Here is a 25,973-nt window from a genome sequence, read left to right as displayed (position 1 = left end):
AACAAGCTGTTTGTAAATGTACCAGTCATTCTGTGTGGGAACTTGTCTATAAGCTTGTTTCATTCAGGTCACAGACAGGTGTAAAACAGAAAGTAGGCAGCTGAAGTCTGAAAGAAACAAAACATAGTTGCATGTACCACTTGCTTCACTTTGCACCTGGTTATTATAAGTATTTCTGTACACTGTGTGCACCTGGATTTATGTAATGGGTGCCTGTGAAGTGAGTTTCCTCTGGGCTCTGCCCGGTTTTCTTCCACCATAATGCTGGTCACTGTCGTATAAGTGAAGTATTCTTGAGTACAGCGTAAAACATCAATCAAATATAAATATTAAATAATATTTGAATTCCTTGCTGTTTACAGAGGAAGAAAACAGATGGTGCTTGGAGGAAACCAGACACATCTTCTGGGAAAATGGCCATAGCTCAGAAATACATTTAAACAGATGAAACCAGACAAAGCCCAAAACCAGTTAACCTGGAGGAAACAATACATAGGCCAGGGGAAACCAGATACAGCCCAGAGGAAACCAGACAATCCAGGGGAAATCAGGAATAGCCCAGAAGAAACCAGACACTGTTGAGAGCAAATCAAAATTTAAGAAAAAATGCAGCATAGCCCAGAAGAAACCAGACATAGCACAGAGCAAACCAGGCAAGGAAACTGGACACAGACATGGGGACGCCCGATATAGTTGAGAGGAAACCAGATATATCCCAGAAAAACCACACAGTCCAGAAGAAACCAGACATGGCCCAGAGAAAACCAAATCCCCACAGGAAACCATACAATCTGGACCAAACCAAACATGGCCCAGAGAATTTTTTTTTTCCTTTGCAATTCCTTGTTTATACAGTACAAGATAAGACTGATGTGTTTCTTCAGGCACAATGTTCATGATTCTTGATTCTGTGCCTGCTTCATGCATATTCATAACCCCTCAAAACCTTCACATGACCTCACCTTGACATTGTCACTGCTCATTTTCTGCACTTCCTGGTCATCAAATTTGTGCCAGACTCCAGACAGAGGATTCTTAGCATAGGCAGTGTCTGCAAAACAAAAAAACTGGCTATTAACTGACTAGAAAAGTGAAGGTGGTGTCAGCAACAGAAAACTGGCAATCAACTGACCAGAAATGTGAAGGTGGTGTCAGCAACAGAAAACTGGCAATCAACTGACTAGAAAAGTGAAGGCGGTGTCAGCAACAGAAAACTGGCAATCAACTGACCAGCAAAGTGAAGGTGGTGTCAGCAACAGAAAACTGGCAATCAACTGACCAGAAAAGTAAAGGCGGTGTCGGCAACAGAACACTGGCAATCAACTGACCAGAAAAGTAAAGGCGGTGTCGGCAACAGAAAACTGGCAATCAACTGACCAGAAAAGTGAAGGTGGTGTCAGCAACAGAATACTGGCAATCAACTGACCAGAAAAGTGAAGGAGCTGAATCAAGATGACAATTACCGAGTATACTGTACAGTGTACACTCAATATGAGGTTTACTGACCCCATATATTTCCATATCCTGTCACTGAATAATCATGTGATGAATTTATCCTGGAAACGACCCATAAGTCAGAACCAACAAAATGTCAATGCTTTTAAAGCAGAATAAAGGGAGACAACCTAGTCAACAGACAATTGGTATCAGTCGCATGATACAGGAATATACACGTCCACCAAGTGACCGTTGTTGTTCAATGAAAACTGAATATTTTGCCTGATGCGAGCTAACAAAATGTATGAGGAACCTAGAGCTCTGTTACATCACCGTTACATCTGGGGAATAAAAGCCTATGAAAATGTACTTTATATACTGCACATCAATGCATCTAGAAGAAAAAACAGAATCTAATCACATGTACTAGGTACATTTCAAACTTACAATGTCCAGCTTCCATGGTCCCATAATGATTCTGAAAAAAAAAAACAAGCACAGAATACAGGAAACTAAGACATGAAGGCGTTGACAATAATCTGATAGTGACAATTATGTTTACCTGATTCTATCAAACACTCAAGAAATTATGACTTACAACAGCGGTTTGGCTTATGAGTGAAAGAATTAAATGAAGTGTGCAATGAGAAACCACTGGCCCTAATGATGTACAGGTAAGCAAGAGAACTCACAGCGAACGCATTCATGAGAGACTCTTGAGCCATTGTGCTGTTATGGCGTGCAAACCACTGGCCCAAAAACGGCCATCATGTACTGAAATGTAAATAGCCTCCAGACTTGACGCCTTGGCCAACAAAGGCTAGATTCTAGTCCAATGCCCTGTCTTTCACACTAAAAGGCCAGGTTTTATTTTAATCTCAAACTAAAACATTTATCATTCAGTATTAGCACACAAATTAGCTCAGTATTTTTAACGCGGTAAGCTACATCTTTATGTACACCTGTACGTTTTATTTTTTCCTCAAAGAAAGAATGGTCTTCATAGAGTGTCAAGATAAAAAAAAAAAAAAACAGCAACTTTGTTCCAGGCAAAAATAATGAATACTATCACCACCAAGACTGCCATATGGGTTGGGCATCAAGATTCAAAACAGTCAATTAACCGGAGAAAGTTTTGTTGCGGAGGAAACGAGGAACGTACCGCTACAGCGTAGAGACTGTATGGTTTTCTCTTGCGTGGACCAGCCACAATGTTATCCAAGTCCATAGAATGCACAGGAAAGTCAACATAATTATTCCTCTTCTCTTGCCACAAATTTCCGAAGTAAAATCTGAAAAGGAAAAAATTAAAAAAGTGATCTCATTGATCAGGTATTATCAAGCTTATAAAAGAGCATACAAAAGAACCACAATTTGTTGTGGTGTATATGAGCATACAAAAGAACCACAATTTGTTGTGGTGTATATGAGCATACAAAAGAACCACAATTTGTCGTGGTGTATATGTTCTCTTTCTTGAGACACTTTGTGATAATCACCTATATTTTTAAGTACATTATCACCTGCGTTTTAAGGTGTATGATTATATCCTTTTTATCTTGTACAAATACAAAACTTTTCATACCGCTATGTATAATAACAAGCACTTTAAACTTTCGTTGTATAGCATAAACTATCACAGTAACAAGTACCATTTTTACAGTTTTTGGTATGACCCGACATGGGTTTGAACCCAGGTCACCAGACTTCCCTGCCTTTCACAGTATTACAACTACGTACTTTTCAGATACATAACATTTCAAGTGCATGGTCATATATGCTTACAGCTCTACATTCACATACATATATTTCAGGTGTGTAAATACAGGTGTGGCCTACCTCTTAAGGTGAACTATCAGTATATGTGGCAGTTTCCAGATGTCTAGTTTCTTCACGGCTTCCCTCTTCACTTTACAGTTAGGGCAATCCCACATCGAGCTCCCAGACAGCTTTTCTTCTTTTAAAAATTCTCTCAGACAGTCCTGCAGATCATAAAATTTGAGTAAAACACTTAAGAAAACAGACATCATATAGCTTGCTCTTCCCCCTTTAAAAACTAAATGTTGACACCTGTTGAGTAAGATGATATGCATCAATCAACTACTTACTGTTGACTTTGAGAAAACAGCAAGAGTGTCATATATGTCCCTATAGATATTGACTGATAACTCTAGATGAGAAGTATTGGGAATCTATCAAAATTAAACAAACTGCATTAAACAAATCCTATACCTGTTTGAACCTGTACATGAAGCCACACAACAGACCAATCAGCTCTCCTTAAACCCATTTCTACATCACTTTCAGAAATTTGTTAATAGTGTCTGGTCTAATTTTCTTGTTTGAAATTTATTTCTTTAATTATTTAAATATATATTTATTTATTTGATGCTTAAATCAGTATACTATATTTTTGACTTTGTTTCTCACTTATATAAATGACCACCATCACAAAGTGAAATATTCTTCAGTAAACCATTTAATACAAATTACTTCTTCTAAACTCTATATAGCCTTATACAGCTTTTAGACATCTGTTAATAGTTTCTTGCTTTGCTTACTTTTTTGAAATTTATTTATTTATTTACATTTATCTGAATATTGCTTACCAGTAACTCCATGCTCAAGAATTTTGTTTTAGGCTTTACCGTTTGTTTTCAATGTTATTTCTGCTCCTATGGCTTGTTCTGTCATTTCACAATGAATGCATCTATGGCAGTACATTTCCAATGCTGGCTCACTTGTAATTTTCATTTTCATTTGATTTGTATTTTATGCCGTACTCAAGAATATATCACTGATACGACGGTGGCCAGCATTATGGTGGGAGGAAACTGAGCAGCGCCGAGGGCATCGGCACAGTTGTAATATTGCCTCACTGTACCAACATGCCAAAGACACCACACCTACTCATCACACTGAACTTGCTTACCGGTAACTCCATGTGTGGGAGGAAACTGAGCAGCGCTGAGGACATCGGCACAGTTGTAATATTGCCTCACTGTACAGACATGCCAAAGACACCACACCTACTCATCACACTGAACTGAGCCAGCTTCGGTATGTGAGAGTTCTTAAATTTATTAAATTTACTTATTTGATTTGCGTTATTTAACTAATAAGACAGTGGAGACTTCTTAAAAGTTTCTTAAAAGTCAAAAACCATGGTATACAACAAAACAGGGTTGAAAATGCTTGTTATCTTACCTGTACAAAATTACAAATTGGGGTTGAAAAGGTTTGTTATCTTACCTGGAGAGAGCAACAAAATGGGGTTGAAAATGCTTGTTATCTTACCTGGAGAGAGCAACAAAATGGGGTTGAAAAGGCTTGTTATCTTACCTGGAGAGAGCAACAAAATGAGGTTGAAAATGCTTGTTATCTTACCTGGAGAAAGCAACAGAATGAGGTTGAAAATGTTTGTTATCTTACCTGGAGAGAGCAACAAAATGGGGTTGAAAATGCTTGTTATCTTACCTGGAGAGAGCAACAAAATGGGGTTGAAAATACGTGTTATCTTACCTGGAGAGAGCAACAAAATGGGGTTGAAAATGTTTGTTATCTTACCTGGAGATGGCAACAAAATGGGGTTGAAAATGCTTGTTATCTTACCTGGAGAGAGCAACAAAATGGGGTTGAAAATGCTTGTTATCTTACCTGGAGAGAGCAACAAAATGGGGTTGAAAATGCTTGTTATCTTACCTGGAGAAAGCAACAGAATGAGGTTGAAAATGTTTGTTATCTTACCTGGAGAGAGCAACAAAATGGGGTTGAAAATGCTTGCTATCTTACCTGGAGAGAGCAACAAAATGGGGTTGAAAATACTTGTTATCTTACCCGGAGATAGCAACAAAATGAGGTTGAAAATGTTTGTTATCTTACCTGGAGAGAGCAACAAAATGGGGTTGAAAAGGCTTGTTATCTTACCTGGAGAGAGCAACAAAATGGGGTTGAAAATGCTTGTTATCTTACCTGGAGAGAGCAACAAAATGGGGTTGAAAATGCTTGTTATCTTACCTGTACAAAATAACAAAATGGGGTTGAAAATGTTTGTTATCTTATCTGGAGAGAGCAACAAAATGGGGTTGAAAATGGTTGTTATCTTACCTGGAGAGAGCAACAAAATGAGGTTGAAAATGTTTGTTATCTTACCTGGAGAGAGCAACAAAATGGGGTTGAAAATGCTTGTTATCTTACCTGGAGAGAGCAACAAAATGGGGTTGAAAATGCTTGTTATCTTACCTGGAGAGAGCAACAAAATGGGGTTGAAAATGCTTGTTATCTTACCTGGAAAGAGCAACAAAATGGGGTTGAAAATGCTTGTTATCTTACCTGGAGAGTGAACTGTGATGCTGAAGAAGGAATGGGTAAACTCAGATACTGAAACACATCAAACCTAGTGGACGTCTTCCCACATGACAAACATGTCACTCTGGACTTAAGCATGCCCTGCGCAAAACAAAACGAGACAAAGGGGTACTTCAGAATATGTCTCCACTTAAAAGTGCATCTTAATTTGTTCATATGACTGAATATTTATGCCATACTTGAAAATATTTTTCATTAATACAACATCAACCAGCAATATTGTGTAAGGAAACCTGGCAGAACCCTGGGTAAACCCATGACAGTATGTGGGAAGGTCTGTCAGTAACTTGCGGAGAGGAAGAGATGGATCTGAACTCACAACGAGCACACTGGTGAAAGAGTTCTGAGGCATTGTTCTAGATTTCACCCTGTATGAGACACATGATCACCTGTCTTTAAGAGAATAGAAAAAAAAGAGACATGAAAGTAGGGAATTTTGTAATTTATGGTAATTAACACACATGCATGACCTCTATGAGTGAGCTTCCCCCTCACGTTACTGTGCGTTAGATGTATGGTACATTAGATGTACCACCCTTAATATCTGCCTTAATACTGATGCCAATACACAAAATAAGTTGCAAATTTTTTGATTTACGGTAATTAATATGCACACAGCGTGTCCCCAATGGACCATCCACATTGTGTTATTGTGCTCTACATGTACAGCCTGAGATACATAAAATAATTTATGAGATATCACATTTAAATGTTGTTACGTGTACTCTTAAATTGGTACCAAGTTGTCAATTTTGTAATTTACGGTAATCAATAGGCTACAGAAAAATGGAGTAAAATCAATATATGTAGTACTCTGCACAGGAAAACTAAAAATAGGGCACGTACTGCCTTTTGTTTCAGTGGTTTGGGTAGGTGGGTGGGTGGGTGTTAGTGTGTTTGGTGGGTGGGTGGGTGTTAGTGTGTTTGGTGGATGGGTGGCTGGGTGTTATTGTGTTTCATGGGTGGGTGGGCATTCGTGTGTTTGTTGGGTGAGTAGGAGAGTTGGCCTAGGGACCTGCATACCTGGAAAAGTTCCACTATGATGGATTCATTATGCAGTTTGTGGCTTGCCAGCGATTTCTCAGCTGCCATGAGGTCAGGCATATTTTGGGTGTCAATTTCAGGAAGCTTTGGACGATACTTTATCTGGAAAAAAGATGAAAAAACAACAGCATATCTTTAATACAGTACACGGGAAGAACTGGAAGAAAACAACAAAGAACTGGAAGAAACCATCTTGTTAGATGTAAGTACAGGACAAAGCTATGGGGCATCAATAAATCATAAGACCACCAAGTCTTGAACATAAAATAGATTTATTTATTTATTTACTTATTTTATTTATTTATCTGATTGGTGTTTTACGCCATACTCAGGAATATTTCACTTATACAACGATGGCTGGCATTGTGGTGGGAGGAAACCGGACAGAGCCCGGGGGAAGCCAATGATTTTCCGCAGGTTGCTGGCAGACCTTCCCACCTAGAGTGGGACATAAAATAGACACTTATTTTTCACACATTTATTAATTCACATTTTTTTTTTCTTTCTTTTTTTCCCCATTTTTGACCCTGAAGAGTTCAGAGTTTCTTACTAAAAATTTTGTCAATAAAAAACTACTAAATAAAGTTAATGGTTTTTATAACAAACTACTAAATAAAGTAAATCGTTTTTATAACAAACTACTAAATAAATTATTCGTTTTTATAACAAACTACTAAATAAAGTTAATCGTTTTTATAACAAACTACTAAATAAAGTTTATCATTTTTATAACAAACTACTAAATAAAGTTAATGGTTTTTATAACAAACTACTAAATAAAGTTAATCGTTTTTATAACAAACTACTAAATAAAGTTAATGGTTTTTATAACAAACTACTAAATAAAGTTAATCGTTTTTATAACAAACTACTAACTAAAACTAATCGTTTTTATAACAAAGTACCCTGTTCAAGCCTTCGTGTAATCCGTCCAATAGAAAGGCGAGGAATTCCTGGGAGTCCTGATGATCCGTCCCCTCAAACAGAGAGTTGTAGTGACTGCAGACCACCTAAAAAATAAAGTTAGTAGAAATACTTGTAAATTTCGAATAATTAGGTAGTTGGGCAAAAGTAGCAAGTTTCGCACACGATGATACTACCAGTGGACACACTTGGTACTGGGAGCTGTGAACTGTGATTACTGACCACTCTGTTCTCACGCTGCCATAGCTCCAGGCCCTGGGATCAAGATGCGATCTTAGACTTAAGTCAAAATTTCAATCTTTTAAAATTGGTATGTTCCTTTCCATTATTTCAGCTGAAATTTGTGTTACAATATCTTAGTCTGAATTCAAGCTGTCAAGCAATATTTTTACTCTGTTACACAGGAAATAACAGTTTTAGAGTCATTTGAAGTTTTGACTTAAGTCTAAGATCACTTTGTGACCCTGGGCCTAGATTATTGCCCTAAAATGTGCAAATCTGGTGGAAATTAACAGCCACAGTTGATAATGAATATTTACCCTAATTGTTGAGTTCACACGTTGTTGTTGAACATACATGTATACTGGGTTAAAACTGAAAGTGAAACTGACCTTAAAGGTCTATTGCGCTGATGTACTTGTACTGCTTCTGCCAGAGTGCCTTCATCACCACAGCAAACTCATCCACCACCTCGCCATTGTAACTGAACTTACTCTCCCTGGAAACACAAAACTTCACAATGATATTGCCTTAATACCTCAACCTTTTAGCATATCAAACTATCAAACTAGCAACTTTCAGTGCAATTTCTGCATATTTTCAGTTTGAATTTTGAGACAAAACTATATCGGTTGGGATGGCCAATTTCAGTGCATCACAAAAAGTATAATTTTATCAGTCTACACAAAATAATGACTTCACAATATGCTTGAATAAAGACCTTGCAAACCTGCGAAAATGTTGAAGAATTACCGTAAGAGTATTGTAATTTCCACACAATGAGCATCTTTTTCAGACAAGAAAAAAATCAACGTATATGTTTTTGCTGTCTTTGAAAGAAAAGACAACACTTGACCAAATGCATATATCCATCAAGAGTCCCACCAAAAGTTTCAAAAGTATTTTTGTTAATAAGGTAAGCAAAATCATGCAAAGTGAAAAAATCTAAAGTGCTGCTTGACATAAATTTTAACCAATCAGGCGCAAGTTATTTCTAAAACCCAAGACCAACACTTCAGTCTTCAGCAGAGTGAACGCTACAGTTTTTTCAGCACAACAGAAGTTTTGAGAATTACCTGTACACTGCTCACATATATTTAACTCACCTGTTTATATCCTCCAAATAATTATCATTAAGGAAATAACTAACGAGGGGATAGCAGTTGTTAAGACACTGTAAGGTGGAGTTCATGTAACACGTGTTGCCAAGGTTACGAAGACCAGTCAGCCCAGCTCCCTAAAACAAAGAATACAAATTTCTGACCTACTTCCCTACTGCCCTGATAGGTGTGTTTATTTGCTGAAAGTTCAAGTTTGGTTTTAACATGCATAATTTTATTTTTGATCAATCAAGTCTGTATCAGGTATAACGATTCCCAATTTTAAATGGCCTGGTGCAACTACGCAGTGGCTCTCACATTCCAAGCATACACAAGAACGTCGGAACCTCAAGATACACCCTCACTGTAGAGAGATTAATGGACAATGCCATAAGACTTGGTTATAGTGATAGCAATGCACAGCCCTACTGCCCTACTTCCTTACTGCCCTACTGACCTACTTCCTTACTGCCCTACTGACCTACTTCCCTACTGACCTACTGCCCTACTTCAAACACTAAAAATGAAGTAGCTCTTCAACTACAGTCGGGCTTTAAATGACATATGAATACATCACAAAAAGGAGAACAAATCCCTCAATCTGAAAGCGAGTGGAATCAATCTCATTTACAGCTCTTAACTGAAGCAGTTCTGTGGATATAGTGGATGGAATGCCACAACAGACAGACAGATGGACACCACCATACCATGGTGAAGTCCTTCATTCCTTATCTCACCATCATGCTCGCTTCGTCTTCGGTCACACACTGAAAGGTCTGCCAGTAACGTCAAACGGACACCACCATACCATGGTGAAGTCCTTCGTTCCTTATCATGCTCGCTTCGTCTTCGGTCATACATTGAAAGGTCTGTCAGTAACGTGCAGATGGTTGTTAATTTCCACTCGGCTCTGACTGGTTTCCTTCCACCATAACGCTAGTCGCCGCCGTGTAAGTGTGAAATATCCTTGAGTACTGTGTACAACATCAATCAAACAAATAAAGAAATATAACTCACCACATTTCCATAGACTGGGTTCAGATCTCTCAGCCTAGCCGCTCTCACACTGATGGCACGATTACTAGGGCTCATGGACTGTGACGGTAACGGCCTGTGACAGGAAAATCATACATTACACATACTGATGTACATATACGTTTATTGAATATATATAGCATACTGAATAAGGGAGTTCCAATATAAAACTCAACCTAATGCGTGTACATATTATTAAAGGACAAGACAGCTAAAACACATTTCAACTGAAAAGAGGTTATTCAAGCTGTCTAAAGAGTATCATACTTTATTATTTTAAAGAGATTTCACCAAATAACAAGTAGAACAAAAAGGGCAATACAGCACAAATGACTGTAACTGTTGTGAATCGAGGCAGCCATCTTGAGAATTTTATCCAATCAAACGCATTGCTATCAGATTGTGCAGCTTAAGCTGTGATGTAGCGTTTACCCAGTCACTCCATGAAGTGACATATGACAACACAGAACTACTGCATAAGACATCATTCTGAGATTGTTTATGATGATTTAGTCACGTGTAGCCAACATGCCATTTCACACAGTGTTAATTGAGGGCCAGGTCTGTATCATTTACGGACCACCACAGACGCAAAATTGGTTGATTTACAAGCTGTGGAATGTTCAACGAGGGTTTCAGACAGTAAGTACAGTATCTTCCGTCTTGGCCCAAACTACTTAGACACGCTGTTCAAATTATCCAAATACATTTTTTTGTCATTCATTTTATCATTTAGTCAGCAATTTCTAAATAACCAATATCAGAGACACTGCTAAATTCATCAGGTATGCCGAAGGTTTGCGGGAAGAAGAAGGCATCATCTCACCGGGCAACACTTAAAACTAATTAAATCCTATGATATAATTTTTTTTCTATGAATTTATTAGAACTGAAGAATTTAAATTTTAGTCCTTCATCTTTCTCCCGTACAAGGGATGTTATTTTTTCTGTTTTATTTCATAAAATACAGTAAATTTATCGAAACACTATGTTCAAGCCGAGGTGCTTTCTCCGACGTCTGCGATACTTAGGTCAGCACTGCTCTCATCTTAGAAGTCACTACTACAAAACTGAAACATAAAATCCAGCGACAGTCAATTGTCTAGATCATGTAGCCTCAGTGGTGCTTAGAATTATTTCTATTTGTTTCAGGATTGAGCATGAACCATGAATACCCCAACCATGCATCTGTAGGCTATTTAAACAAGGTCCCTGGAGTTCCTTGTAAATGATATAGGAGGCCTACTGTATCAACAGTTCAAGCAGTGGAAGAAATATCCTTTTATGCAGTATGTCCAATTTCCGAGAAAGCTATTTATCACTTGGGCCTTCACTTCATCACCTATCAACTTTTATCTCTCATGGGCTACAGCTACATGTAAGACTATTTATACGAAAAATACCTTTGACATTAGAGAGCGATAGTAAACGTGACGTCAGCTTGTTCTCCACAATGGAGACGTGCTGAAGCTGTGTCAAGACCAAGTTTCACTAAGCTTTTACTGGGTTGAAAAAAAATGTAAAAAAAAAATATTTAATGCCTGTTTAAAATACTTTGAATGGTAGTCTTTCAGTGGTCGTAAACATTAGTCAGGTGCTATCTTTCATTTTAAGTAAAGTTTCTAGAACATACATCAGTAGAAAACTTATTTTCACTGAAAATCTAAATTTTAAATTTAGCACGTGTTAGCATGCAGAAGGACATGGGGAATAGACTAAAGACCAGTTTAATGTATGCCTTATTTTGTTCCATGTTATTCAAACCTATATTTCAGTACATGTTTCCAATACGTTACATACAACACAAAGAAAAAGTCCCTTAAGGGAGGTAACTGCAAAAATTTGGTGCATCATTCCTTAACACTGTAACGCTACAGTTAAGTCCCTTACCTTATTGTAGGCTTCTCTCCCCTGTTGAAGTTCGGCATGCGTTTGTTCCCTTCATCCTCAACCAGCTGGGCGATGTTTGGGGACGAATGAGACCTGTGCAAACCACTGCTTCTCCCTGATTCTTCATCCCTTAGTTTAGTTTTGTACACCTTACCATGGGCTGTAAAGTGAACATCAAAGCAAAACTGTTTTGAACAGGGTAACTTCATAACTTTAATGAGAAGCTGAGGCCTCAAAATATTTAGAAACTACCCGTATATACATGTGTGACATGCCAACAGAATTTAAAAAATTCAACAAACCTTGAGCAATCACCGTAATCAATCACACATGACCTGCTCCCAAGAATGATTCAGTGCTGATAGAATTTTTTTTCTACTTCTGTAAAAAGGCCTATCTTTTTTTTTATTAGCCCGAATGAAAAAAATGATTTCACTAACCAGGGTCTATTTCATACGCGCAGGAAGTCAATTTTTTAAGGATGACCTGAGAGGAATTGTCACCCAAACTCACCTGGTGATGAGGTTGCAGAGGTCATCTGTGGAGGATCCCATTGGCTGGTTCCATCATTGTGGTTCAGGTAGAAATAACGATTGGTGTTTTTGTCCAGTCGCCTTTCCCAGCCCACAGGTAACATGGTGGAGGGGCTAGGCTTGGGTCTACGTTCTGCCTCTATATCAACACACATACAAACATTTTCTCCCCATACTTACTGTATTTCATCTAAAGTTTCGTATGTAAAAAATGCACTTTCAAAAGCACAAAAAGGTCTCAAAATGATACCCTTAAAGATAACATTTAATTTTTTTCACATTTCAGAATTTAATCAAACTTCACAAAAAGCTATTAAGCGGCCAAAATAAGGTGGAATAGTGAACCAGAATCAAGCAAAACATGTCACTTCAAAAAGGTTTACGTAAAATACTGTAATCAAATAAGTACGCTTCAAAAATGTTTACGTGAAATACAGTAATCAAATAAGTACGCTTCAAAAATGTTTACGTGAAATACAGTAATCAAATAAGTACACTTCAAAAAGGTTTATGTGAAATACAGTAATCAAATAAGTACGCTTCAAAAATGTTTACGTGAAATACAGTAATCAAATAAGTACGCTTCAAAAAGGTTTACGTGAAATACAGTAATCAAATAAGTATGCTTCAAAAAGGTTTACGTGAAATACAGTAATCAAATAAGTACGCTTCAAAAATGTTTACATGAAATACTGTCATCAAATAAGTACACTTAAAAATGTTTACGTAAAACACCGTAATCAAATAAGTACACTGGGTATATTAAATACGTCATTTGAATCTTAATTTTTTTGCCTTTTAGGCATTTGGCTCAATTTGCATGGTCACATTTTGTAAGTAAAAAGAATGTGCCTGTAGTTGTGTTTGGGCACATGTTATTTTGGGCTCAAATACTAAATAATGATGCAGGGTGAAATTTTAGAACTTGTAAATGTTATTCAAATCAAAAATTGCTGCAACAGTGTAAATTTTTCGATACAGCATAATGCGTAGTGGGGTTTCAGGGATTCTGACATAAGAGACTCACTTTTTTCAGAGATGAGCGCTCAGAAAAGAGCAGACCAAAAGATGACTGATTTTGCATCAAGCAAATAGTTCAAAAAGTGCAATTGGCAGGCCGCAGAAAGCTTTTAACTGCTCTCCATGTTGCTGAATACTTTTGATACTCTGATCATTTAAACCAATAGATTTAATTATTTATTTGATTGGTACTTTATGCTGTACTCAAAAATATTTCACTTATACCACGGCGGCTAGCATTATGGTGGGAGGAAAACCAAGCAGAGCCTGGGGGGAATCCACGACCATCAGCAGGTTGCTGCCAGACCTTCCCACGTAAGGCCGGAGAGGAAGCTAGCACGCTAACCAACAGAGCCACAGAGCCCCCCCCCCCCCCCCTAAACCAATAGAAATAGTAACCTAACTGCTTTCAATTCAGCCTCTTACTGCTTTCAATTCAGCCTCTATCTTCAATTCAGCCTCTAACTGCTTTCAATTCAGCCTCTTGCCTTTGAGCTTTGACCATCTTTCTCTACTGTAATTCTTCAACCTTTTCGCATCTTTGCAAACTGCTTACTCAAGAATATTCTGAGGGCATTATTCTGTGTTGACTGATAACATTACACTTTTTGTGAAGCCCTGAAACTGAACAATCCCACAAATGTCGTGTTGTCTCCAAAATTAAATTAAAATGTGCATAAAATTGCACTGAATGTTGTTCTTTCATGTGCGAAAATGTTGAGAAATTATGTTAATTCTAAATAAAAACCCTGGTCAAGGTAAATGGTCAGGTTGGAAAGGTACACGTAAATCATACATGTTATTTCAATGAAATAGTGCGTACGTGGGAAGGTCAGCAACCTGCGAATGGTCATAGGTTTCCTCCCACCATAATGCTGGCCGCCGTTATATAAGTGAAACTTTATAGAGTACACCAATCAAATAAATAACAAAATAAATCAAATAGTGCGTACGTGGGAAGGTCTGCCAGCAACCTGCAGATGGTTATAGGTTTCCTCCCACCATAATGCTGGCCGCCATTAAATAAGTGAAACTTTCTAGAGTACACCAATCAAATAAATAACTAAATAAATCAAATAATGAGTTATCATAAAAGTCTCACCAGCAATTCGCTTGAGTCTCTCCTCGGCTACTCTCTTTGCCGCCTCAGCCTTCTCTCTGTCCATCCTTTCTTTCTCTTTCCTTTCTCGTTCCAGCCTCTCTTGTTTAAGCCTCTCCTGCTCTTGTTTTTCTTTCTCTTCAGCCAGCCTCTGTTCTTCAAGTTTCTTCTTCCTTTCTTCTTCTTTCCTCTTCAGTTCTTCTCTCTCTCTTTCTTGCTGGAGCCGTATCTCTTCACGGCGTTTCCGTTCTTGTTCAGTTTTCTTGAGGTTTTCTTGGCGCTGCTGTTCAAGCTTTAATTCTTCATTCTTCCTTGCTGTTTCCTTTTCTTCTTCAGCTCTCTGTTTTTCTTCTTCTTTCCGACGCTCTCCTTCCAGAGCTTCTGTCTGAAGCCGCAGCTTCTCTGCCTCAGCTATGTTAGCTGCCTGAAGATGTGAGAAGCGAAGACCATGATTAGTGAAGAGCACAAAGCATGAAGAACATGAGGCATGAAGAACATGAGCCATGATGAATGCAAAATAGTTGTGAATGACATCTTCCTGTCATGAGTCACCTGTCATGAGTCACAGGCTTCTAGGGATGGGAATCTCGCACACTAACAAGGCCGCACGACATGTTATTATGGTAGCTGCTAACGGCGCTGGTAAGCTGATAGATCGAATCATACAAGATGTAGATATAATCTAGCTAATATAGTATAGCCACATCCTTTATCTAGGCTAGTTTGCAAGATCCCTTCTGTGTGAAATATAGATTCAGTTTATCGAAATATCCTAACTACAGCATTAACATAAATCAGATAGACATATAAATCAATCATGCACAATCTTGACAAACCTCCTCTTCCTTCTTCAGATTTTCCTCTCTCATTCTCTCTGTTTCCTCTTTCAGTTTTCTCTGGCTTCGACTTTCCTCCACGGACTTCAGCCTCTCTATCCTTGCCTCTTCTTCCAGCTTCATTCTCTCGAGCTCAGCAGTTCTGAAATGTGTACAGTACCCTCACATTAAAACAAAACATTTGTGAGAATGGGCTCTTAAAGTAAAAGAAAGCTAAAATATGAAGTGAGGTCCACCACACAGACAACTGAAAACTATGCGTACAAATACTTTCACTTATTTTTTTTTGTTTTTTTTTTTAAAGTGTTGAAAGCTATTCACATATATTTAAATTCTATGGTGGGCTCTACAAGCCATACTGACAGCATCTAGGAGCTCTGATCACCTTTTCTTTCCAGATGTTCACCAGAAGGAAAGAATTTCTGAGAACATTATTTCAGTAATCTTTTATTCATGGGTAAAAAGAGCGATTCCAAATAGCTAATTTTCCTCTTTTTACAGTTTTCTTCATATCTATTATAAGTATGAGGTACATATATGTAATGGAGACTACGCAAAATTCAACCACAAAAATATTTTTTCAACACTGGCTGGCCACTGAAAGTGCACTGTACACAACACTGAATCATGTTTTATTTCAAGATGCCTTGTGCATTTAGCCCTTATGAGCACTGAACTTCACAAAATCTCTGTCTGACTCTGGACATGTTCCTGTTTCAAACCATCACCAGCAAACATGACCTCTGCACACATGTACTTGCCTCTTTTCTTCCTCAGCCGCCTTTTCTCGTCTCTCCTCTTCCTCTTTTCTTTTTTCCATCCGCACTTCCTCTTCAAGCCTGCGTTTCATCCTCATCAGGTCGGCCACGTCTTTCTCTTGCTGACGCTTCATACGTTCCAGCTTTTCAAGTTCGCTTTGCCGTGTCTTCAACTGTTCAAGACGCGCTTTGTGCTCTAGTGCCATCCTTTCCTTCTCTTTCTGGAACTGCTGCATTTCATCCTGCTTTTGACTCTGCAGGATTTGTAACGCAGCCAGTTCACGCTCTTGTTCAGCAACAATGTTTGATTTCGGTTTCGGCTGCATCACCAAAGTGTTTGAACTGTCAGCGGAGAGCTCAGCTTTTTTGCCAGTGGCTGATGCCGAACTGGAATAAAACGATTTATCTTTCTCTGAAATGTTATTGTTCAGTTGCTCTAGAGAAGTCTGTGAATTTAATGTGGGCTTTTTCGTCCGATCAGGTATAAAAGGTCGTGCTTTTTGTTGTGGCGGCAGATTGGGCAAAGATTCTGATTGGTTGATGGTACTACCAGGAAGTTGTCCATTGGGCGCTTTTGCCTCAGGACTTGGGGTTTGTATAAAAGCTGCATCTAAGTCAGGATAGTCAAAATCCACTGGAAAAAATAGAAAAGTGGAGTAATAAAATATCATTTAAAGCAACATCGTGAAAGACAAGTTAACTGCCACTGTTTGATTGATATATTTATTTATCACAATTGAAAAAAAGCTAAATGAAGAGTTCAGTTTTTTGTCCTCAGTTAAAAAAGACAGATGCCATGTACAAAACTACCGATGTTGTGGTAGGGTTCTTAAACTCTGTGGATTCAGTGCCGCTCAGAAATGTCCGAGAATACAGCACAACTTGATGGCTTTAGGCTAACACAATTTAACCACAAAGCAAATCACAACTGGGCAAATATAAATATTGCAGCTGCTAAAAAGTGTTTCATATGGAAACCACATGGCATGTCAATCATTACCCATAGCCAGTGTCCAGAGTGGGAGGGATTTGGGGTTGTTGTAGGTTCCTATATAGGTAAATGGAATGAGTATCCCAGATAATTACAGGCGAATGTCCCAGGGGTAGCCCAGGCCCTTGAAGCTCTGACACACATTCTGGATTAACAGAATTATATATAAGTAGAGGTAAACGAAGCTTAATACACAAAAATTACTTAAAAACTTTGTCAGCAAAAGTGGAACTTGAGTTCCTTTGGCTTGAATGGGGGTTGATGTTGGTGGGATGGGAAGGGAAGCTTTTACACAGCTCTTCCTTCCCCAAGGCTACATGTCTGATGTAGCCAGCTGCAGTCACACTCAAGTCTACCTGCAATATCCCGTACATGTAAGTGTTGTGAATTATCAACAAAACTGTCTATTTCTGCTTGTGGGCCCTTGAGTCCCATACTTTGTTGTATCAACTCACATGAAGGTATGTTAGATAGAGGTTTGGTGTAGAGCGGCCGGTCCTTCACTGGATGCGTAGTTATGGCAGGGTAATACAAACGCCATTCATCATAACCCCCTTCCAGTATCAGTGGCTCTGACTTGATGATGGTTTTGGAGTCAAACTGTAAATATATTGATTCATTTCAAGTTTGTTCCTTCATGAGATAATTCACCTGTTTTCATTGCCATCCTTAATGGATATCACTAATTTGATCTTGTTTTAAATGCTGCCTCACTGCAATACCATCATATTAACACAAGATGCAACACCAAACCGATCCATAGTACACTCACTGGCACAGTGCAGTAAAGATCCAGTGACATCCAGTGCCAAATGAGCATACATACTTTATTCCTGGGGTATATTATCCACAATACCAGGCTCCAACCCACGGAAGAAACGGCTCTTCAAGGGACTAACAAGCTAAGTCTTCCAACACTTTCCAGCATATTATTCATTCATTTATTTATTTGATTGGTGTTTTACGCTGTACGAGAATATTTCACTCATACAACAATGGCCAGCATTATGGTGGGAGGAAACCGAGCAGAGCCTGGGGGGTAACTCACGACCATCCGCAGGTTGCTGACAGAACTTCCCATGTACGGCCAGAGAGGAAGCCAGTATGGGCTGGACTTTAACTCACAGAGACTGCACTGGTAAGAGCCTCCTGGGTCATTACGCTGCACTAGCGCGCCTTTCCAGTATAACAGAGTTACACATAATTACATACACATGTCAATGTGGAGAATAACGGAAACTATTTTGATAGCTTACATGTATTGTTATTTATGGTCTATGCAGAGCATATGTATTCATGGAAGATGGCAATTCATTGTGAAATATCCAGAACTTTTCACAACTCATTCCAAAACGTTCTTTCTATGAATTTTTAAGATTTCGATCTGAAACGCCATAAAATGAATCTACACACAAACCTGTATCTGTATCAAATCATACAACAGTTAAATCAGTTATTGGGCAAAATCCAGACGGAATATTGCATGGATACCAATGTGTGACAGATGGACAAACAGACTGACAAGCAGACCAAAATTAATATCCTTCACTTTTTTAATTATTTATTTACTTTATTTGATTGGTGTTCAAGCCATACTCAAGAATATTTCACTTATACGACGGCGGCCAGCATTATGGTGGGTGGAAACTGAGCAGAGCCCTGGGGAAACCCATGACCATCCACAGCTTGATGACACACCTTCCCACGAATGGCCGGAGAGGAAGCCAGCATGAGCTGGACTTGAATTCACAGCGACTGCATTAGGGAGAGGCTCCTGGGTCATTACGTCACTTTTTGTATGATACTTTTTGTATTTTGAATTACCTTAAAGAGTGCATCCTTTAGAGTCTGCAGTGTCTTGCCAGGGCCAATCTTGTCTAGGGTGGAGTCCCAGTCCATTAGGATGATGTACTCCATCTGGGCACGCTTCTCCCACAGTTCTCTAGACGCCACAGGTAAAGAAGTTTCTATACGTGGCACTGTTATCCTGTAAGACAAAAATTTCATCGCACTGTATTTCTATAAATTTATTTATGTACATGTAGAAATGCATTTCTTTGTTTATTTTTTTCATAATTAAAAGCCAGTTATTTCAACAAAACATAAAAACCAATAAGCTTGCTCACAACTACCTCCTTCCTTATATGAGAGCATCTATGACGTAATGTGAGATAATTTTCTGAGGTGTGAAACTACGAGAAGTGAGACCTCTCATGTTAATGTGGGATCATGCCCTATGCAAGTCATCTAACAACACTGGCAACTGTTCCCTAGCCAAATGAATATAGGAAAACATGACATCAGCCACTGTGAGTCAGAGACATATCTAGAAACATGTACAAATCATTTTACCGTTTTGTTTGCCTTCATGAAGTATAATATTGTACCTGTTGTGTCTACTCACCCTGGTGTAATAATGTCTACAGGTACATTGATTACAGATTTGTGCTGCAGGTGAGAATCTGCGAACTCGTTAGACGACCGGGCATCCATGATGATCAGCTGATCAGGTGAGGACTGAATGAGCTGGTAGAGACAGGGGGCTGTTATGGTACCAGCTTTGTCACAGGAAGGGGATTTATCTGCAGAAAAAAGAAAAACAACATCAGTTATCATCACATGTTCGCACCTCATCCACTATTTGTTGGGTTGAAGAACACAGGATTTATCTGGCCTCAAATATCTAGTTTTGATTTGCTCCCATAACTGCTCACGTGTGCAAAATTGAAAATGTTCCATCCCCTGTAGGTTCAGCCATTTATTGTTGGAGATGCCAAACATCAGTAGTATTAGTACACATACACCCACGGAAGATCCCAACATCCTACAGTATACTGACAGGAATCTTTTGTTTTGCTGAGTCTAAATTCATACGTGATGACGCTACATGTCTGCTCTTTGAGACATCACATTGCGCCAACATTATATTTGCATCACATTCTTTACATACATTAATGATGTTGTCGTACAAACATATGCAAAATATGGGAGGTCTCCAAGGCTGGGGGGGGGGGGGGGGCTTGCTCAGCATGCCAGCACAGGGCAATGACCCTGAGGCCTCCCACCAAGGCGGTCGCTGTGAGTTCAAGTCCAGCTCATGCTGGCTTCCTCTCCGGCCATACAGCGGGAAGGTCTGCCAGCAGCATGCTGATGGTCGTGGATTCCCCCCGGGCTCTGCCCGGTTTCCTCCCACCATAATGCTGGCCGTTGTCGACTATAAGTGAAATATTCTTGAGTACGGCGTAAAACACCAACCAACCAAACAAATAAATAAAATATGCAAACTATGAAGAATGTCTATTTTTTACATGACAATAACAATGAGTTGCTGTTAACTGAGCACGGTCACCATAAGACAAGAACTGTATGAGTAATGGATTCACTGAGTGAGTGATTGGGGTTTAACATCGTACTCAACAATGTTTCACTCTTATGACGACTTAGGAGTCCTTTGAGTGCTTGTACGTGTAATGTGCCTCCTTGTTGCAGGACGGATTTCCCCCACTCGTTTATCTAGTGCTGCTTCACTGAGACGACTTACCAAAGGCCTGTAAGCCTCCCTACCCGAGCCATTATACTGATACGGGTCAACCAGTCGTTACACTATCCCGTTAATGCTGAACCCCAAGCGAAAAAGCTACAACTTCCTCTTTTAATGTCTTAGACCCAAGATTGACCCTCAATCTACCGCCCCAGAAGCGGATGTTCTATCAACTGTGCTATCGGGGCTGATGGTTAGAGCGTCTGCCTGAAAGTCAAGAGACCTGATATCAAACCCCGTTTGCCTGTTTCGCTTGGTGCTGAGCGCTATCCCCTTAAAGCTGAACACCACACAATGAAGCTAAGGCTTCCTTTTTTAAAGTATTAGGTGTGACCCCACCCAGGATTGACTCAAGATTGATCCTGAATCTATCGCTCCCGAAGCGGATGGTCTACGACTTGTGACAATCCACAGTAGCTGTTACCTGTCCCATTAGCCTGTTTCTCTTTCTCCTCTTCCTGTGCTTTTTCCTCTTTTGCTTTGGCCTCCTCTTCTAGTCTTTTCTTTTCAGCCTTTTCTCGCTCTTCATCAAGTTTCTTTGAAACAGCTTCGGCTTCTCGAAGTTCATATCTGGTCACGTGAAAGAAAAAATATCGTATATAAATTGACATTTAACCCAAGCCTCCAAAAACTAAGGTAACTATACAAATATGCAATGAAATAATGCATCTGAGGCTGTGTCTCTATAGTTTCTTTTTTTTATTACTTATTTAAATGTAGTCAAATGCTTTAATACAAATTCTTGATATGACATAATTTGGAACTACCGGTATAAATACCATAAGGAGAAGTTTCAGTACCCTGAATAACCTGAGGGCCTATATATTAATCCAATTGTTTTATGCTATACTCAAAAATTCTATTTATACCACGGCTGCCAGTATTGTGGTGAAATGAAACAAGGCAGAGCCCGAGAGAAACCCTTCTCACATATGACTGGAGAGGCAGCCAGCATGACCTGGACTTGGAACTCACGACAACCGCATTGGTGACAGTCCGATGTCTGTACATGTACAATACTGACCTGTTGGTCAGGCTCTTTGACAAGGTCTCTGCCTTCTCAATAGCCTGTAGCTGTACATGTACAATACTGACCTGTCAGTCAGGCTCTTTGGCAAGGTCTCTGCCTTCGCAATAGCCTGTAGCTGTACATGTACAATACTGACCTGTCGGTCAGGCTCTTTGACAAGGTCTCTGCCTTCTCAATCGCCTGTAGCTGTACATGTACCATAATGACCTGTTTTTCAGGCTCTCTGACAAGGCCTCTGCCTTCTCAATAGCCTGTAGCTGTACATGTACCATACTGACCTGTTAGTCAGGCTCTTTGACAAGGTCTCTGCCTTCTCAATCGCCTGTAGCTGATTTTTCCTCCCTATCAGGCTATCATAATAATCCTGAAAAATAAATCAAAATTAATACATAAATATTTGCGTACATAAAATCCAGAAATCCAGAAGGTCCTTCCTTTCCTATTATGTATTTAAACAGGGATTTTGTAAATTCCCTTGTTATTACAGCCTGTGAAGACATCATGAGATGGGTTTAAACACCAAGCAAGGCGGTTTTCAAAGGCGTTTCAAACTTCTTTATCCCGGTAAAATATGTACTGTAATTCTTAAACCTTTCCACAGTATTGCAAAGTGTTTATGTAAGCATATTCTGAAGGCACTATTCTGTGTAGATTGAAAAAATTGCACTTTGTGTAAAACCCTGAAATTGGCCAATGAACCCAATGTAGTTTTGTCTCCAAAATCAACTTCAAAATGTCCATGAATTTGCACTTAAGTTCCACTTTCATATGCGAAAAGGTTGACGAATTAGGGTCACAGAAATCCTGGATGTCACATGTCCCGCCATGTTGCCGATCATGAACGCGGCAGATTTTCACTGCCTGATTTACATGTATATTGGTTTTCAAGTCACGCTTAAATTTAAGATGCACTGGTAAATAATAAGAATTTGGGGCTACCCTTACTTCCTCAATGCCACTAATGAAATGGGAGACAATGCTCAGTTTATAGACATGGCAAAGATAGGCACAGCACATTGTGGATGTTATCTAAGGGAAGATAACTAAGTGATATACCCCATGAATATGTCATACAACCCATCAGGTTATACCACAGTGTTATCCTCCCTTTATAGACAAAATCCAGATGGGGCGGATCTGAGTATTGTTTTCCATTCAATTATTATTTAAGTACAAGAATTAGAATAAGTACCTTTTGTTTTTTGTAGTCTGGACTCTTCTTGATCAGGCTAATGATGTTGAAGTATCTCATGTAGAGAACATACGCTTTCTCCTCGTCGCCAAGGCTACAGCATCGGTTTGCATCCGTGATCAGCTTCTCTGCTGTCTTAATATAGCTAAAAGCAAAGAAGTCTTTCTATGTTCAACCATCATTCTTGTCTTCGCTGGATAATGATTAACTGTTCTTTTCAGAAATTTTATACATCAGAGAGGGCAGTGAGTGAGTTTTCAATTTTCTTCGAACGCTCAACTGCCCCTTTTGTTATCTGCAGAATGACTGTTTTTTACTTCCACAAAAATTTCATACCTATATTTATATAGCTGTAGCCAGATTAACTGACAACGCACACTCTAGTACCCAGGATAAACCTTGCTTAGTGATCCACTTTCTAAGCTCAGCTTTCCTCTTGTTAAACTGATTGTTTCCATGAGATTTAGTCATGTATTTATTTCATCATCGACTACTGCCGTACTTAAGAATTTAAAAGGAGATGACAAGAATTTCAGTCCATAAATTTTGTCCACAATTACTACGTATATGTATCATTTGCCTCGAGAAATCCATGCACTCCACTTAGAAAATGAGATCAATGTAAAAATGTATGCATTTAGAACAAACACATGCGCCTTCCATAAAGGGGGATAATTCTTCACTTGACAAAATGTTTCCCACAGTCATACATGACTTACACTTTCGGGATCACACTTTTGTGTGGGATTTCAGCTTTGCTGTTCAGTTCTCCTACAGACTTGGCAAGGTACAAGTCTATTGCTGTGCTGACAGGCATCTTGATTCTTTAAATCACCAAAAACACTTCAAAACAGCTAAGTTCCCATCCATAGGTCTGCAATGCAAATTAAGTAAATATTGACGTTAATTTAGCCTAGGGAAGTTTAAATGTGCCTACAAACAGCAGTAAATTTCCATACCGTTAATCCAACATATTTGGAGTTATTTCCTTCTGGAACTCTTGCAACTGCATTGTTAGTCTGAGATTGCTCTGACGTTAGATTTGGCAAACTTTTGTTTGGCCAAGGATGGCACAGTTAAGTGCCCTTGTTTAATATGACAGACGCTCGGTGTATGGTTGGACACTTTGAGTAGTGCCAAAGAATCTCTGGCCCACACAGCCTTGGAAATAACCAATTGACACCATGCTAGGGATAAGTTGACAGACTGCAAACTTATAGGGTGTAGAGTTTTTAGTGGGTAATTTCAAAAGTTCTATGACAACTGCATCAGGTTTGACACTGGTTTGGGGCCATCCTTGGCCAAACAAAATTTTGCGAAACCTGACAAAATTTTGCCAAACCTGACATCAGAGCAATCTAAGAATACTTTGATGCTCAATGAAAATCATCTCACTCTCCATCTAAATATCCCCTCTAAGTTCTAGATAGAAAATTCAGACTACTAAAGGGTAACATTACAGCTTGTGCTTGGATTTTCCTGATGATATCAAAGTTTGTGGATGAAATGAAAAGTAGCCCTGGATGTCTGCGCTGCACACTATTATATTAGTACTTACGCTCGCATAGTCATGGATGGGTCCCATTCACGGCAAAGGGAAGAATTCTAAAATCACAAACCTCTCACACCCGCCCAGCCACTCCTTTAGAATGCTTTGGGTCCTAAGGCACTGTTGAAATCATCTCAAAGGTAAATGTCCATCCATATTCCAACCTCTCCGCTCACTTTTCATTTACAAAATGGTGGCCATCTACACAGCGTGCATGCGCGGCCCGGCAGCTGAATACGAATACTGTGGTGGTCACATATGTCAAAACAATGGCACATGCATATTCATACAATATAAAGTCAAGGTGACTAAAACCAGCCAGCTTGTGATCGTCGACCAAGAAAAAAACATCTTGACCAGCATAATTGAAAAGAGTTTTGTATCCAGCTGCCTGGCTGCCCATCCACACCGTGTAGATGGTGTCCACTTCATAAATGAGAAGTTAGTGGAGTGGTTGGGCTTACATAAATATGGACAGATATTACCTTTGGTATGATGGACATCTCATGAACAGTCAGGTATCCGAAGACCATAAGCATTGTAAAATAGTGGCTGGACTGGCATGAAAGGTTAGTAATCGACTGTTTTCCGGAACTTTAGAATCCTTCCTTTAGCCGTGAAAAATGGGATCAACCCAGGACTATGTGAGCGCCAAGTACAAATATAACAAAGCGAAGAGTAGTCATCCAGGGCTAAAAGAAAAGATGAATGAAGAGTATATCAGCCACTAATTTATTTGGACTTCATGACGATATCAACAAGTTAGGAGAGGCTTTTCATAAACTCCAACTGTTTTGTTGTCGATGATCCCCTGAGCCATCAATCATGCAAGCATCAATGTCACTTGTCAGAAAGTGTTGACTGCGCAATGTCTATGTTGTTGTTGTCAACCAACTAGTCCATTTCGTATATAAGCGATACACATTGGATAAAAAGTAAGTTTACTAAAGTTGTCCCCATTAAATGTAAAATATGGAGCATGAATTCACAAAATGATATCGTCTCACCCATGGTTTTGAAGCGGATATTGCGTAAACAAATTCTGTCTGTCAAAACATCTTCTCATCAGGAAGTGACCTCTCCAGTCCATGGAGCTAGGGGCGTTAGTTTCGTATTCGAGAAGTTGTACTCAGCTTTTGCATGTTGTCTAGTTATATAACAGATTTGTTTGAATATTATGTAGTCTAAAACACCTGAAAATGAACAATGCTGTGTTTCTGTATATATTAAATCAAAAGTTTTAATCTTTGGGCCACGATGCTAGACGACTTTCTAATCCAAATCTTTATTAAATTTTGTCAGAAGGGATAAAAACGAAAAAGCTCCAAAAAAAATTTTCAACCAATATTTTTGCAATTTTGATATGAAAACAAAATCAGTTCAATTACAAATTATATATTTATATAT

General features: G+C 39.0%; 1 protein-coding gene across 1 annotated transcript; it reads right to left on the bottom strand.

Annotated features, from left to right (window-relative positions):
- On the bottom strand, positions 1-25,652 carry LOC135462580 (ubiquitin carboxyl-terminal hydrolase 8-like). The gene is made up of 24 exons (XM_064739804.1): positions 25,574-25,652; positions 23,737-23,891; positions 23,018-23,162; positions 22,104-22,189; positions 21,220-21,365; positions 19,659-19,836; positions 19,079-19,241; positions 17,710-17,854; positions 16,267-16,897; positions 15,506-15,647; positions 14,673-15,093; positions 12,531-12,689; positions 12,018-12,177; positions 10,110-10,203; positions 9,099-9,229; positions 8,389-8,491; positions 7,755-7,859; positions 6,829-6,951; positions 5,770-5,886; positions 3,277-3,419; positions 2,600-2,729; positions 1,885-1,915; positions 963-1,051; positions 1-107 (listed from the first exon to the last, which is right to left on the bottom strand). The coding sequence occupies exons 2-24, from the start codon at positions 23,832-23,834 to the stop codon at positions 69-71; spliced, it is 3,579 nt and encodes a 1,192-aa protein (XP_064595874.1). The 5' UTR covers positions 23,835-23,891; positions 25,574-25,652; the 3' UTR covers positions 1-68.
- Between the last annotated feature and the right edge of the window lie 321 nt (positions 25,653-25,973).

This window comes from Liolophura sinensis, chromosome 2, assembly GCF_032854445.1.
Source record: "Liolophura sinensis isolate JHLJ2023 chromosome 2, CUHK_Ljap_v2, whole genome shotgun sequence".
Taxonomy (NCBI): Eukaryota; Metazoa; Mollusca; class Polyplacophora; order Chitonida; family Chitonidae; genus Liolophura; species Liolophura sinensis.
This window is presented reverse-complemented; position numbering and strand designations above follow the sequence as displayed.